Source organism: Acartia tonsa, chromosome 10 (genome assembly GCF_053477335.1).
Source record: "Acartia tonsa isolate MP-2025a chromosome 10, ASM5347733v1, whole genome shotgun sequence".
NCBI classification, from domain to species: Eukaryota; Metazoa; Arthropoda; class Copepoda; order Calanoida; family Acartiidae; genus Acartia; species Acartia tonsa.
The window spans coordinates 24,420,200-24,435,555 of record NC_137269.1 but is presented as its reverse complement, the minus strand read 5'-3'; the positions used below and the strand labels follow the sequence as shown (position 1 = coordinate 24,435,555).

Sequence of the window (15,356 nt, the reverse complement as noted above, 5' to 3'; positions counted from 1 at the left end):
CCCCCAAAATAGTTGTAAACCTTCCCGGGACCCATGAGAAGCTACCCTGTAAAGGAAAACCAGATCAGTACAGCGGTTATCAAGATCATTTGGGACAAACAGATAGAAATACTGTTACTTTATTATAAGTGTTTCGGAACGCCATACCTAGCCGTTCTCGAAATCTTAATCTCAAGCCCTCCGAATTACCAACATGTGAAGTTTACAAATGTGTATTTATTACCATGAAAACAGTGAGTCTAAAACAAAAATATAAGAATTAATATCATAAAATTAATGGTTATTATTTTTGTAACATCGAGGTTGCGTGATTTCAATTTAATGAAAAATATGAAATTTATAAAAAACTTTAAATTGGCACGAATCATATTAAATAGCATCAGAAATTGATAATTTTAGAATAAAATGATCAATAATATAAAGGAAAATATTCGTATGTCAAAACTTAGCAGTTAAATGGTTTATTTATTGAAAAATTAATGTTTTAAAATTTCTTCATAAAATCATACCATTTTACACTTAATTTCAAGAATTAAAGATAAATTCTTACCACATATGATGTCAAACTAAGCAGGAAGGCTTATTTGAGATATTCCACACATCAGAGCACATGTATATTAAAGCAATACATTATTTTTATTCACTTAGCTCCTCACGTGGGACTAATCAAAGGAAAAGTGCGCGTTTCTTTTGTCCGTTTACAAGCCACGCGCCGCGCGGAGATAGTTAGGAATGCCGCGTAACACACTCATTCTCTAGGAAATTTGGTGTTAGGAAACAGGGATTAATGGGTTCGAACTTGCCAGGGAATACAAGAAAAACATACCGAAACACACCCCTCTATTCACTGGGAATCGAACACAATACCTCATCTTTGCAATATGCGTGCAGACAGTGTCCACGAAATCACAATCTCACAACACATAAACCACAAGAGTTTAAAATGTTATGGCCATAAGGCCTAAAATTAATTATGGTAACTCGCGAATACCACAATAACTCAAACCGAGTCCACTACCACATAAGGATAGGAATAAGGAATGGGAAAAGCATTCAACATTCATGAATTGCACATTTACCACTCACACATCTCATTATATCATGGCCTCATAATCTCAATTAAAATTAGAATTACAGACCATGTAATTGCGAATACATGAATTAATAATCAATAGTACCTAAACTTTGATTAGGTATCTACATAATAATAGGCAAATGATTTTTATATTAAAAATCGCATCAATAATTAAATAATCAACTCAAACTTTTTTCATCAAAAGAAAGAAAGATTAAATAATGACATTTTTTCTACTAAATCTTTTTGCTAGAAAAGAAAAGTAAAATTTCATAAAAAACTTCTCAATATTTAGCATTTTTCTCCGGCGGAAAAATACTCGTGCTTACATCTAAACATTTCTCAGATAAGATAGGTAAGATCCTTAAATCTAAACATGTTTTATAAAATAGATACTTAAATCTAAATAAAATATGACTGTAAAAAATCATCAAACTTCGGAAAATTAAAATTTCATAATTTGAAATCTTCGTGAATCAAATTTGCGTAAAATTAAAAATGCAATTAATATGCAATTTAAAATTACCAAATAAAACAAAAGCTCAATATAAGAAAAGAACTTCTCTAAATGCTGAATTTGCAATTTCTCTCTGTTTTAAGAAGAAAGCAACTTATACATATTCAAACAGTCATAATTAAGGCAATTTGGGGCCTCAGTTAGAATGAACCCCTCAAGATACAAACTAACAAATCTTTCAATATTAATAATGCCATGTTCCAGCTATCCTGTCGGACGTTATGTCTTTCCATCACAACTTTTGATACTGCATAATTTCCAACAGGATTTCTGGCGCAGGGCTACATCAACTGAAAATAAACATAATTAGTGATGTTTAAATCAAATCAAAATATAAAGAATCATGAATAATTCAAGAAACTTTTCAAAATCATCAATCAAAGCAATCGAAATTAAATCAAATTATCTTATGCTTTAGTTTTGCCGTTCTGCGGTATGTCTGGCCGAGGAAACAGAGCTAAGATACACCGTAGAGCGGTCTTATTAAGCTTAATTCTACGAATATCAATATCAAAGAATCTACTTAATTCATCGGCGAAAAAAATCTACATTTTTTCTTTAGATACATCAGTTCAAAGGTAAATAGTAATAATTTTAATATGCATGCAATATTAAATTATTTATGTGATTATAATAGATCTTAAAGAAATATTTATATGATGTAAAAAATCTCATTGTGTTAATTTTTTATCATATCGAATTTCAATCAAACAAGGATAAAATGTTTGTATTTGCGTAGGCACCTAGGAAAATTTCCGCGAAAAAAATCCCTGGTCCCGGAAAGACTTAAATCATTGAAAAAACTTGCGTAAACGTATAAAAAACTTAAGTTTGCATTTCAAATGAAAAAATCTTGCGTCGATTTGAAAGTTTAAACGAAATTGCGTCAAAAATTGCGTTTTTTGTCTTTCGAAAAAAAATCTTATAAATCTTAAGAAATGGTTAATTTCTTTTTACAAAATTAAATACATTGAAGCAGTATTTTAATATATGCGATAAAAATGAAGGTAGAGTTAATTTAAAATATGCATAGTTTATCTTAAATTAATTCTGTGACATTCAGATAAAATATTAATCAATATTTTAATAATATCATACATCGTGTTCATTATTATAAATGCTTAAACATGAACGAAAATATATATACCTAGGAAAATAATTGCTAAAAGTATTTTCTCAAGGTTTAAAGTTATCCGAAATCGCTAGGTACGTATATTACTATGAATCTCTGCTCTCGGAATGAAGAAAAAATCTTAACGCGTGGATTAATAGGAATCCCAGCTCCCGGAGTGAAAAAAAACTTTTGTACATGAATTGTTAAGAATCTCTGCCTCCGGAATGAAAGAAAATCTTTGATTTGCTTACAAATTTAAACAAATATCTTGATTTTTTGCGATAATCTTTTAAAATAATAACGAGGAATATTTTAAACATTATCATAATAATATTACATGTGGTGTTCTTTACTTTAATGCATTATTTCATATGAGAATCTGAGAAATAACATTTTTTTAAGTAAACTTGAACCATAAAAAATACTTTTTTGAGGTATTTTTATTCTGCAAAATTCATTTGTTAGTTAATACACACGAACTTTTGCTTTTCAAATCATACTTAAAGAAACAAAATCTTTTTAAATCTGCTTTAAAGTCTAAACAGTTTTGTAGAATTTTTGTGCTTAGGTATGAACAATAAAATTAGTTGAATAATGAATACTTATTCTTTACAGAACCCATTTTGGTTCCCTTCACAAGCCTAATATATAACTTGTAATATTTTTTTTCTTTAAAGATCATTTTCACATAAATAGTTTATGTTGTAGATTAGATATGTGTGGTTTGAATATTTTCAATGACTTTCTGGCGGCAACACCCGCCATATTTCCAACCGCCATTGGCAGGCCTCTTACCCTGCGTCGGGCGGCCAGCTTGGCAGCAACCAAGTCGATTCTTGATTCATAACACCACCAGGGCACGTAATAAAAGTGTGGCTGTCATAAAACTTAGAATCATCTACTGGCTTTTGTCTGGCCGGAACCGAAACTCCCGTCGGCTCTTGTCCGGCCGAGACCGAATTTCTTATCGGCTCTTGCCCAGCTGGAACCGAAACTCCCGTCGGCTCTTGTCCAGCTGGAACCAAAACTCTGATCGGCTCTTGTCCAGCCGGAACCGAAACTCCCGTCGGCTCTTGTCCGGCTGGAACCGAATCATTCAGCGGCTCAACACCCGCCGTAACAAAGTTATCAACGACTACAGTATCGTTACCAATATCATCAGGAATAACTGCAGCACAACTAACATCATTATCAGTAATAACCACGGCAACACCCGCCGTAGCCAGGTTGTCAACGGCTGCAGCACTAGCAGAACCAAAAGGTGCATCAGCAGCATTACAAGCAGAACCAACAGGTTCAATAATAGCATCACAAGCAGCACCAACAGTCGGCTGCGGCTGAACATCTGAGCTTTCTGGTTTTAAAAACCCTATAGCTTCACTTTCCAACTCGAAATCTGAGCAGACAACATACCTACTCTTTGCTAAACCATTAGCACTAACAGCAAAATATCCAGATCCAAACAGGCTGGAGTAAAGCATGGTTTCTCCTACTGAACGTTCAGAGTAGGGAAACATCGATGGGTGCAGGTGCCCTACGAGCAAATCAACCTGCCCATTAACCAAAGTAAAATCTTCAGGTTTCATATCAAACAAAACAGCTGCCTCCACAGGATTTATGGAGCAGATCGCCTCTTCAGGACCAATGAGAGGCACTACCACAGGTTCTAACATGTGATAATTCTTGTGTCGATCAACTAGACATAGCTTGACCGTCGGGAAACATTTAACTTCACCGTCAGCTAGAGAAATTCTTGCTGAACGTCCAGTAAAAGGTAACTGAAGTTTATTAACAAGTGACTGGGTTACCATTGAAGTAGTTAAACCAGTGTCCCACATGGCGTTCACTGGGACCTTCTGGCAATTAATGTCAACGACGTCTAACTGTTGTAACATTAACATTAGATTCGCCTCAGGGGAAGTATGTACTTCATAGACGGCGGCAGCCATATCAACACTCTCATGCAAAAGGTTGTTATGGGCCTGACCACAATTGTCCACTTTGCAGCCGCCTATTACATCTGCCTTCGGGCAATCCACAGATTTATGCCCTTTTTGCAAACAAATCCAACAGCATCCAGCACTTTCCACAATACTCTTCCTGTCTGACACTGACAGGTCATGAAATTTTGGGCACTTGTAAAGTAAGTGCATATCATTACAGCCACTAACAAAACATGACTGCTTCATCTTAGATTTACCAGGCTTACCTACGGCGGTAGCGGCTGTCGCAGGGTTACCTTTCTTCTTAGAGGGGGTGTCCATATCAGTCGAACACCTCATTAAAATGGCGCCCCGCTGTTCTTCAATAATCTTCAACAGCTTTGGGACGTTTGGGACATCCATCGAGCCCAATGATAAATTGAGCTTATCTTGAAAATCACGTGGCAACTTCTTGGATAACATTTCCAGAAGTATCACAGTCAACCACTGGCTAGTGGTAACTTCATCATCTTCATCATCTTTAGTCAGCTGCTCCAGCTGGCTAACTGCACCACCAAACTCTGCTAAGACTGTCACAATCTGGTTGGAGTCCGACGGTTTAGACTTTTTCTCCCATTGGTTGAAAAGGCAGAGCATCTGACGTGTTTTAGACTTGAAACGCGCGTCAAGGTAGGCCCACTGAGATTCATGCGATTGAATCTGAATTAACTGGAGTCTAAGCTCTTTATTTTTACAGACCTTTTCACTGCTCAACAATAACTGTAAATACGACGGGTCTTGTCCTACAGTAAGCTTTTTAAAAGTGTCTTTAAAACTTACATAGGAAGCTTCCAGGCCGTCGAAAGATGGAAGAAGACGTTCGTCGACACGATTCATATATCCTGGCGTGAACATAGAACCGGCGGCGAACTGTGGTGTGCCAAACGGTGACACAAATGGCGATGCTGTCGAGGCACCCGCCGTCGTCGTGGGTGGCTTCACAGGTTCAAGCTTAACCTCAGCCAGACGTTTCATCAAAGCAGACAAAGTGTTTATAATTGCATCAGGCAAGGGAAAGTATGGCCCTTTAATAACTTTCACAATCTTCAAACATCGATCATAAAGTTCAGCCTGATGGTTAGGCAAATTATCACCAACAACATCAACAACACTTTGAATGTCACTAAGCTCTTCTATAGCATCAAGAGCATCTTTCAAGGCACTATAGTCTTTTTGCACAGTAACTATATCAGAATAAATGTCACTAAACTCATCAAGCTCTTGGATTCTCAAACCAAGCTTGCTAAAACCGCCCATGATGCTGTCGAAAGTTTCGAACTTGTCGTGGACAAGGATTGACTCCTTAGTGAGATGTCTAACATTAAGTTCTGAAGTATCACTGACCAACTTCATCACTCTATTTAGCTCACTGGTTAGGGCATCAACGGCTGGACGCAGCCGCTTACTCAATTGTTCACCTTTATTCTTTTTAGGACCCATAATTGTCACTAAAGTTAACTGTACTGATTATGACTATAATAATAATGTGTGGTAAGGTATCACAACCAACACATTCACAAAACTTCACAGATTGTTCTTAGTTCCATCTGTTTCTGTCTTGTTTTCATTGTTTCGGAACGCCATACCTAGCCGTTCTCGAAATCTTAATCTCAAGCCCTCCGAATGACCAACATGTGAAGTTTACAAATGTGTATTTATTACCATGAAAACAGTGAGTCTAAAACAAAAATATAAGAATTAATATCATAAAATTAATGGTTATTATTTTTGTAACATCGAGGTTGCGTGATTTCAATTTAATGAAAAATATGAAATTTATAAAAAACTTTAAATTGGCACGAATCATATTAAATAGCATCAGAAATTGATAATTTTAGAATAAAATGATCAATAATATAAAGGAAAATATTCGTATGTCAAAACTTAGCAGTTAAATGGTCTATTTATTGAAAAATTAATGTTTTAAAATTTCTTCATAAAATCATACCATTTTACACTTAATTTCAAGAATTAAAGATAAATTCTTACCACATATGATGTCAAACTAAGCAGGAAGGCTTATTTGAGATATTCCACACATCAGAGCACATGTATATTAAAGCAATACATTATTTTTATTCACTTAGCTCCTCACGTGGGACTAATCAAAGGAAAAGTGCGCGTTTCTTTTGTCCGTTTACAAGCCACGCGCCGCGCGGAGATAGTTAGGAATGCCGCGTAACACACTCATTCTCTAGGAAATTTGGTGTAAGGAAACAGGGATTAATGGGTTCGAACTTGCCAGGGAATACAAGAAAAACATACCGAAACAATAAGGATGGCTTTAAAGATATTTTACTTTTCTAATATTTGTTTTTCAGAAAGACTGTCCCTTTTTTGGGGGTGGGATTAGAAAAAAAACTCTTAAAATATACTTATTCACAGTATGAGAGTTCCTTATTAATACCAGATTATTGTATTTCCTTCCCATAGGTGTATTCTTTAAACAAGTATGGCAACGTCCTTAAAAGCGAAGCTGAATAAATGAAACAATAGCACAGATCAAGGGAAATATTGACGTACTAACCCCATGCGATGTTTTTATAGAGTTTATTCGCATAAACTAGCCGTTCTTCTAATCATATTGTAAAATATGTATCTTAGAATGCTTTAAAAATAACACATCGTTGCGGGAATCTTAATATAAGCTTTTAAATCTGAGAGTCAAATTTGACACGTATTACATCTGTAGAGCTATCCGTTAAGATAGACCGAAACACTATAAACCTAGAAAAGTTTTGCGATTAATAATTCATAAAAAATATTTCTATTACACAATAATTCTATTGAATTCTATTATTATTACAATAAAAACCTAAAAAAAAAGAGATTCAGTTCAATACTTAAATAATAAATAAGTTTGAGGTTTTAAAATATTTTCTGTGCTTATTAAAGAATATATATAAGAGAGAGATGGGACAATTGGCTGTTTATTACACTAGTCCCCAATGTTTTATAATAACATTGCTTATTTCTTGACTCAACAACTTTGGGGACTTTGGTGAATTTAGAATTGTTAGTTCATTAAATTGAGTGTTAAAACGTTTCAACCACTAAAAATCTAAAGAAGGGTTGATTTATATATTATCTTTGGGGATGAACATCAATTTATCGGCCATTGTCTAATCCCTTTAGATCACTATGTTGAGCCCCTCGACTCTGGGTATATGATATAAAAAAGCAAATGATAAATGTAGATGTATAAGGTTGATTTACTTGCAAGGTTTCAAACACGTAGAGGGATTCTATCATACCCGTTTTAGAAGCAGTTCAGCTTTAAAAATAAGAGCGGATGTTCAATATTGTTATCTTTACAAAAAATATCTTTGTAAAATCAGGAACTCTTATCTAAAAGTATTCTTACAAAGCATAAAATTTTCTCTTTTCTCAGCAAAATAGCAAAAAATGACAAGGGGGCAAATCCTGTTATATAAAGTAGAAAGTTTTTTTGTGTCTGAATCTAAAGATCTCGGAAAATGCTTATCTAGATTTATTGCAATTTCTACATAAGCTATATAATTATCTAGGGATGGTTTTAAGGTAGGAATTAGACCTACCCATCCCATTTCTAAAGGCTAGGGGCGAACACTACACTAACACTGAATTACTTTTCCTAACCATCGTTTATTACAAATAAATCAGAAAAGAGCTAATAAATAAAAACTTTTTAGCTAAATTGTTTTGACACTGAACATATACCTAAATAGTGCATGGATTAAAGAGCCCCCCTGGATTGATAGTTGAAAAGATATTGGGTGCTGAGTATGTTTTTAAAGGGTCCTTATACTGCTGAGCTATATAGAGGTATGCATAGGTAACAGTTAGGGACATAAAAAAACATTACTACACGCATTGCAATAACATAATTTTTCGAGTTTTGATTTTGAAGAGCAGTTCCTTCAGTTAGTTAGTGCTTGTAATAACTATTAGTAATACACAAAATTTAGATAAAATTAGTATTACATTTGTCATTTAAATCACTGTGTAAAATGACATTATTGTACATAACCAATTTAACCATGCAATAAAAAATTATTTAAGATTCAATTGGCTTTAAGTTTTTTTTTCAGTATGGCTTCCAAACCGATTAATATCCAGTTAAAGAACCAGTGCTCAGCCACACTAAAAAATCATGTATTGTATCGTATTATGTCCAGTTGTCTATGAATATATAAATGTATAATCATAATATTATATCCAGTTTTATTAGCCCGTGCCTTCAGGGCTAACAAAACTGGTTTTAATATTATGATTTTACCTTTTTATATCCGCGGAAAGCTGTTTGTATTACGATGCGATAAATAACTATTCTGTTAATATTCAAATGTTCCCCATCTACAACACAATTAACTTCATGCGCCTAACTGAATATTTGGCGCGTGTTTTGGACTAAAGGCACCTGGCCAAAGATTAAGATTTATCCTTATATGTATTGGGGGGAGGGAAGGGGTGGGGTGGTTATTCAACGACAACCATTACACCTGGGTTGAGCTCAGTGATTAATGGATGGCGAAATGGATAAAAATTTTATCTTTCCTAATTTTTTTTCATACAGATAATTTTTTTCTATGGCACCTGAATGATATTAGTCTTAAAAGGGATGTAGATTAAATTGAAATAATTATTCATCGCTTCGTTTTAAAGGCAGCTTTCCGTAGATATTCTTCGGCCCATTGGGGTCATCTAAACTAATCTTTATTTTAGTTTTCGTTTATGAGGAAATATAGGTGACAAATTCTTTCAAAGCTTTATAAAACATATGTTTAATAATCATATTTATAGCCTATTGTGATTGCTCTTTAGGGGGATTCCATTTCAGGGATCTCTAGGGATAAGACAATGGCCGATAAATTGATGTACACCTAATTATCCCTCCTTTACATTAAAATAAGTGGATGAAACATTTGAACACTCAACTCAATCAAAACTTAATAAATGTTCCCAAATTTGTTAAGCCAACGAGTAAGAAAACATAATTTTAAAGATTTGGGGACTGGAACAAAAAAAACCAGCCCAATATCCCCTCCCTCCCTGATTCAATTTATCTTTTCTAAATATTGTCATCTTTCATATATAGATTGAAACTAACGGATGCACCCTAATAAAGTCTAGAGAGACTTTAGTTTTAGAGATATACCGCCGAAGTTTAAGTTTGATTTTGATCTTCGACTTCAACATCGTTGTTTTATGTACATCTCATAACGCTTTGATGTATTAGTAAAGAAAAATTTAAAAATTTTGCTTCGGGATGAAACAAGGAGGGAAGTAAGTAGGCTTGAAATATCAAACAGTCAGGCAATTAGAAGATAACAAATATATTAAAATTTGTTAATTTTAATATGTAATGTCAATAAATCTTAAAATATTTCTTGTATTTTTTGCAAATACATAATAACATCAAATGATCAAATAAATCTGTTATTTTCTAACTCATTTAATTAATACAATTTGTAGACATATTTAGTAAATGATTTTTTTTTCAGGTATGATAATCTCCAAGCACGCAACCGTCGAAATCTACTTATTCCTTACGATTTGTAACACCAAAGAATTAGGAATTTTATCACCCGATAGACAACTATTTCTTTGATTTAACAGCATTTGTATGAATTTTTTCAATTTTGAACAAATCCGTTTCTGCCAGCACCTAGGCCTAATATTTGTTTATGTAAAGTATAAACAATAATACAACACACTCTCATCCAATTTACGAATATGTCCATACAAACAGGGTAATCAAATCCAAAATTAGCGCAGTTATAAATATATAATAATAATTCAAAAGCAGTTTTCCTCATATCGCATCTGGAACTTTTTGAGATAAACTATTTTTATGATTATTTAGATTAAGTTAGGTAAAGTAAATGTAAAAAGCTAGAAGATCCCTGCAGGGTTAAGAAATAAGAGTATGAATATAGATTTTAATCGAATAATAAGTAACGTTATTCAATAATGGAAGCATTTTTTAGAAATAAATCTATAGCTTTAATCTATTTGATATTGCTTATTATTATTGCTTCAAATTAATCAAAAAAATGGTCTTTGGCAGTTGTCCTATTTTAATCTTTTATTTCAAGCTACATTAACATATATCACTATGTTTACTAAATAGCCAATATTTTTTTTCACAGCATTGAATAAGCACTAACATATGCAATTTTAAAATGATGTTCTTTCCAATCTGCAAGAATACTTTTTTAAAACAATTATTTGAATAATATAAATGTTTTATATGTTTTTTTTCGGACTATAAGTATTTATATCTAAATGTAATGCAAATTTTATATTTCTATATATTTGCTTTTTCTAGATTCTTAGTGGAAAATCTACTCTATAGCTAGGGTCCATTCATAACATCCTTCTGTCCGAGCAAATTACGTGAATGCAGAGTTTTTTTCTTGACAGTCTCTTGTCTTGACTTTTACCATATTATATGTATATAATAACTTGTTGTATTTTTTAATCTAACAGAATTCTGTTGCTGCGTTGATTGATGACAAAATTTAAGTTTAAGTTTTCTTGTTTTATTGAAAAAATCATGACAAAGTCAATACACTGACGTTAATAATTCTAAAACTAGCAATGCCAAGGTTTAATATTAACAGTATTATGAAAACACTTTCTAGCAATTTACAACAATTTTTAGCCTCAACTTTTAACATAGATAATATTCTCATAAATTAACAAATGCAATTTATATACTGTGTCCATAAGTAACGGAGCAAGAAAAATTAATTGTAAAAAATATTATAGAATACAATATGATAAGTCACTAATCACTAAACCAATCGATTTCTTCTTCTTTAAGAGATTTTTGAGAATTGAAGAAGAAAAACATGATTATCAAAGACACAAAAAGTCAAAAAGTAACTATTGCTGCCATGTCAGTTGTGTGATTATAATAATCAAAGCAGTGGGGATTACATTGGCCTATTAACGGGCGTTTCTAGTCCTTAGCAAATTTTGGTAAAGTTAATTTATTGTGTAGTCTAGTTGTAATAACTCTATTACAAATATAAATAATTTCATTAACATTCTTTGCTTTTATAAGGAAAATTAACTTTGCCTAACTTTCAACACATAAAGTATATTTTGTAACAAGGATAGTAATATCCATAATCCTTATATGAAGTAACAGGATGTCTATCTGTCTGTTTGTTTTTCTGTCTGTATGTCTGTCTGTTTGTCTGTGTGTACCGAAGAATCACGCTAACTACTGGACCGATATGATTGTCCTTTACAATAAATCTTAGAGGTCCTCTAAAAGTTCCTAACTATTTTGGGGGAGGATACTACCACCCTACCAATAGAAATGACCCCTAGAAAAAAATTACCCTCCCCCCAATCTTTATCTTAAAATTAAAATAAGGTTGTCGAAATCAACCTCCCCCACCCCCCATAAGTGCCCTAGATGCCTCTAGAGACGTAGCTGCTATTAAATATAGTATTGTATTAAAATAGAAAGAACAGATTAACAAACAAACGGATAAAATGAGTTATTGAGTTGATAACCCAATTATAAGAAGATCTTATTTTTTGTGTTTAAATCCCACATATAATTAAATGTGGAAGGACTTATGGACAAATATTTATAGTTAAAACGTAGCTTCGCTACTAAAAATAAACATCGTATTGTTTAAAGATGTAAGTAAAAATGCTTAGATAAACTTTAAGCCTCAGGAATAGAATGATTTTTAAAAAAAACTTGTAATTTTGAATTAAGATGAAAGATTAATAACGTACCAAAGTCTTTTTCTTATTAAAGCATATTTTATGTTTTTTTAGCTTTTATTTGATAAGAAAGTTTATTTTGATTAAAAACAAGACTCACATTAGCTTAGTTTTTTTTTATACAAGAATAATTAAATACAATTAAATCTAGAAAACTTAAATAGAAAAGCTCTATATTATAAATGCCTCAATAAATTAATGGTAATTATTTGATAAATAAGATTTGCTTTTATTTATTTTGAATGAATTTCCTAACCATTACTGTATTACAGTATGTCATCATGTCTTCATTCTTACTCAACTGAAAATTTAAATTTTCAAAAAAGTTTTAAAAATTTTAAATAATTCATACCTTTTTACATTTCAGCCTTATTCTATTAAGGAAAATATTCTCTTATCAAAATATTTACAGTTCTTTTAAAACTTTTTTATTTACAGCAAATTAATTTTCCCCAAATTAATTATCTAAATAGTATAAAATTTGCAGTTTTAGATATCTTAAGTAACCCATGGACACTCCAAATTGCTTCTTTAGTCCTCATTTATTAGCCAGAAGAGGGCATGTGTTAAAAGGGGTGTATTAGATGGTAACGTTATATTTGCCAGCTAGAAGGACTATTTTATTAGAAAGGCAAAATATGGTGCACATCCAAGTAATTACATATTGATTATAATAACTTTGCTTTTTTGATATTTTACCATAAATGTAGAAACAACTATTACTCATTCCACCTTACCCATTCACATTTTCTGTCTTTTTTATCGACCTTATTTTTTCCCCCCTTTATCACCTTCCATTCCCCTTTACTTGTCTCTTACTCTTTCACCACTTCCCCTTTTTCCCCACCCATTGTTTGTCCATTTCCCTATTGTAATTGTGCTCCTATTTCTCCTTCCGTCCACCCATTGTTACCTCTTCCTCCTGGCTATTACCTCATCAACCCCCCCCCCTCCATCCCTCCCAAATCTTAAATGTATGTCCCCATTTTTAATTTTCATAAGGACACATATGGGCGCTTAGAAGGCCCAATCAATTTTTCATATTCTAAACACTATTTCTTTTACAAGCGGTTGCGCTCTTGTTGGGCGGGGAGGGTTATTATGAAATCATCCCAAGAATTAAATTCAGAAATATTATAATAGCCTTAAACCATCTATTGACCCATGTGAAGCTTTCTTAAAATGGAGAGAGAAATAAGCGATATCTTAATGGACGAACTCAAAAAAAATTAATTCTTTCGGAAAGAAAAATCAGAGAGGGAAAAAAATATTGTTGATAAAATAAAAACAAAATCCTATTTGCTTATGTTATTTTAACATTTTTCCCATCCTAGTTATGAAATGAAACAAATCAAAACGATAAATTGAGAGATCAACATTTTTTCAAGTTTCAAAAGTTTCAAATTTGACAATTTATTATTATCATTTGGGAAATCGACCTAGTCTATTGAAAATAAGCAAAAGCATACATACATACATATTATACATATATGTGTTATAATAACTATTTAGGTGAGGACAGAATACAATCCCGGAAGGTGGGGGGAAGGGGTGTGTTAAATATAGGTAAGAGGTGACATGAGGGCGGAGGAGAGGAGGGCAGATGGGTTTATTATGAAAGCACCCCCCGCCTCTCCTTCCTTCTATCTCTCTTTGTGTCCTTGTATCTCTCTATATATCTCTCTCTTTCTTTGTCCTTCTATCTCTCAAATTACACCCCCCCTTCCCTCCCCTTCTCCCCCTAGCTCAATAAAAATCTCAGTTTATATTGAATTGTCGCGTAGGTGCGCCCATAAAATGAAACGTGAACCACCCACCTTGCCCCCGGGGAAAATACAATTAACACCGGACGGACCCAAATCAATATTAGTTTGAGCTTATAACCATTATCATGAGCTAGGTGAAACCATAACATTAATCCTTAAACCTTTTACACCAAAGGATATATATATAGTTCTTTTTAGAACTTGAGCTTAAAAAATTACATATCAAAGAAAAGTGAACAATCAAAAAAGTGCTAATTCTTTAGTGAAATTATAATGTTAAAAAATGTTATCCTTACTTTTTCCTTTTAGTTCAGCTAAAAATACATGTAAGTTGTTTTTTTAATTCCTAACTTATCAAATCTTGTTTTGATTGTCTGATAATTTGCTGTAAATATTATTAGATTTAAAAAAGAAATAAAGGATGCCTTTTTAGTGCGTTCATCCATATCTATTTTTTGACCATCGGAACAACCCCCCCCCCCCCCCGTTTATATTTTACAATAAACTTGTGTTGAGCTTCTGCAGGGGGGCTTTATCCTACTGGGTACTATTACTGCAAGGCTCTTTTTACCATACTTAACCTAACCTAGAATACAAAATTTGCTTAAAGTTTAGTTGCATTATGAGGGAACCGCTGTTTTTTTTAAATAGAACTTTTCAATAAACATAATTTGCAAATTTGTTGTTAAAATGATATATTCATCTTATGTAAAAAATCAAATATAATTGGCAAATTTGTTAGGTTGCAATTTTTATATGATTTACGCTATTGTAATTGTGAAAATTTAACGATAATTTTTCAGTTATATTTGACTAAATTTTAAGAAATTGTATATAGCATACAATTCAGCAAATTTATGGAAAAAGCATTAAAAGAACTTTTAATGGACAAAATAATGAAAAACAATTGTAAATTATCATTTATTATAATACTTTAATATAAAGTTAAGTAGTAAGGTTTTTTTGTCTGAAACTATGGATCTTGGAAATTGATGGTCCAAAATAGTTGTTTTTACAGGAAACCTTTATATGTGTGTTAGGGTGGTTTAAAGCTATTTTCCTTACAAGTTACCTCCCCCGTTCTCACCTTTAGAGGCTAGGGGTAAAGAGATTAGTGTATATTAGGGTTGTATGTATTAACCCTTATGTTAAAAATGTTATGTAAATCTTT

At 32.6% G+C, this 15,356-nt stretch overlaps 1 protein-coding gene across 3 annotated transcripts in view; it reads left to right on the top strand.

The window, feature by feature from the left end:
* Positions 1-15,356, top strand: part of zfh1 (Zn finger homeodomain 1) — a 168,487-nt gene that overhangs the window by 130,353 nt on the left and 22,778 nt on the right. The window contains exon 1 of one of the 3 annotated variants that reach the window (XM_080174065.1): positions 14,252-14,511. The exons of the other annotated variants lie outside the window; for them this stretch is intronic. Within the exon in view, the coding sequence (XP_080030191.1) occupies positions 14,469-14,511 (43 nt within the window). The 5' untranslated portion in view covers positions 14,252-14,468. Of the gene's footprint in view, positions 1-14,251; positions 14,512-15,356 lie in introns of those variants that run through there. 3 annotated transcript variants of the gene reach the window in all.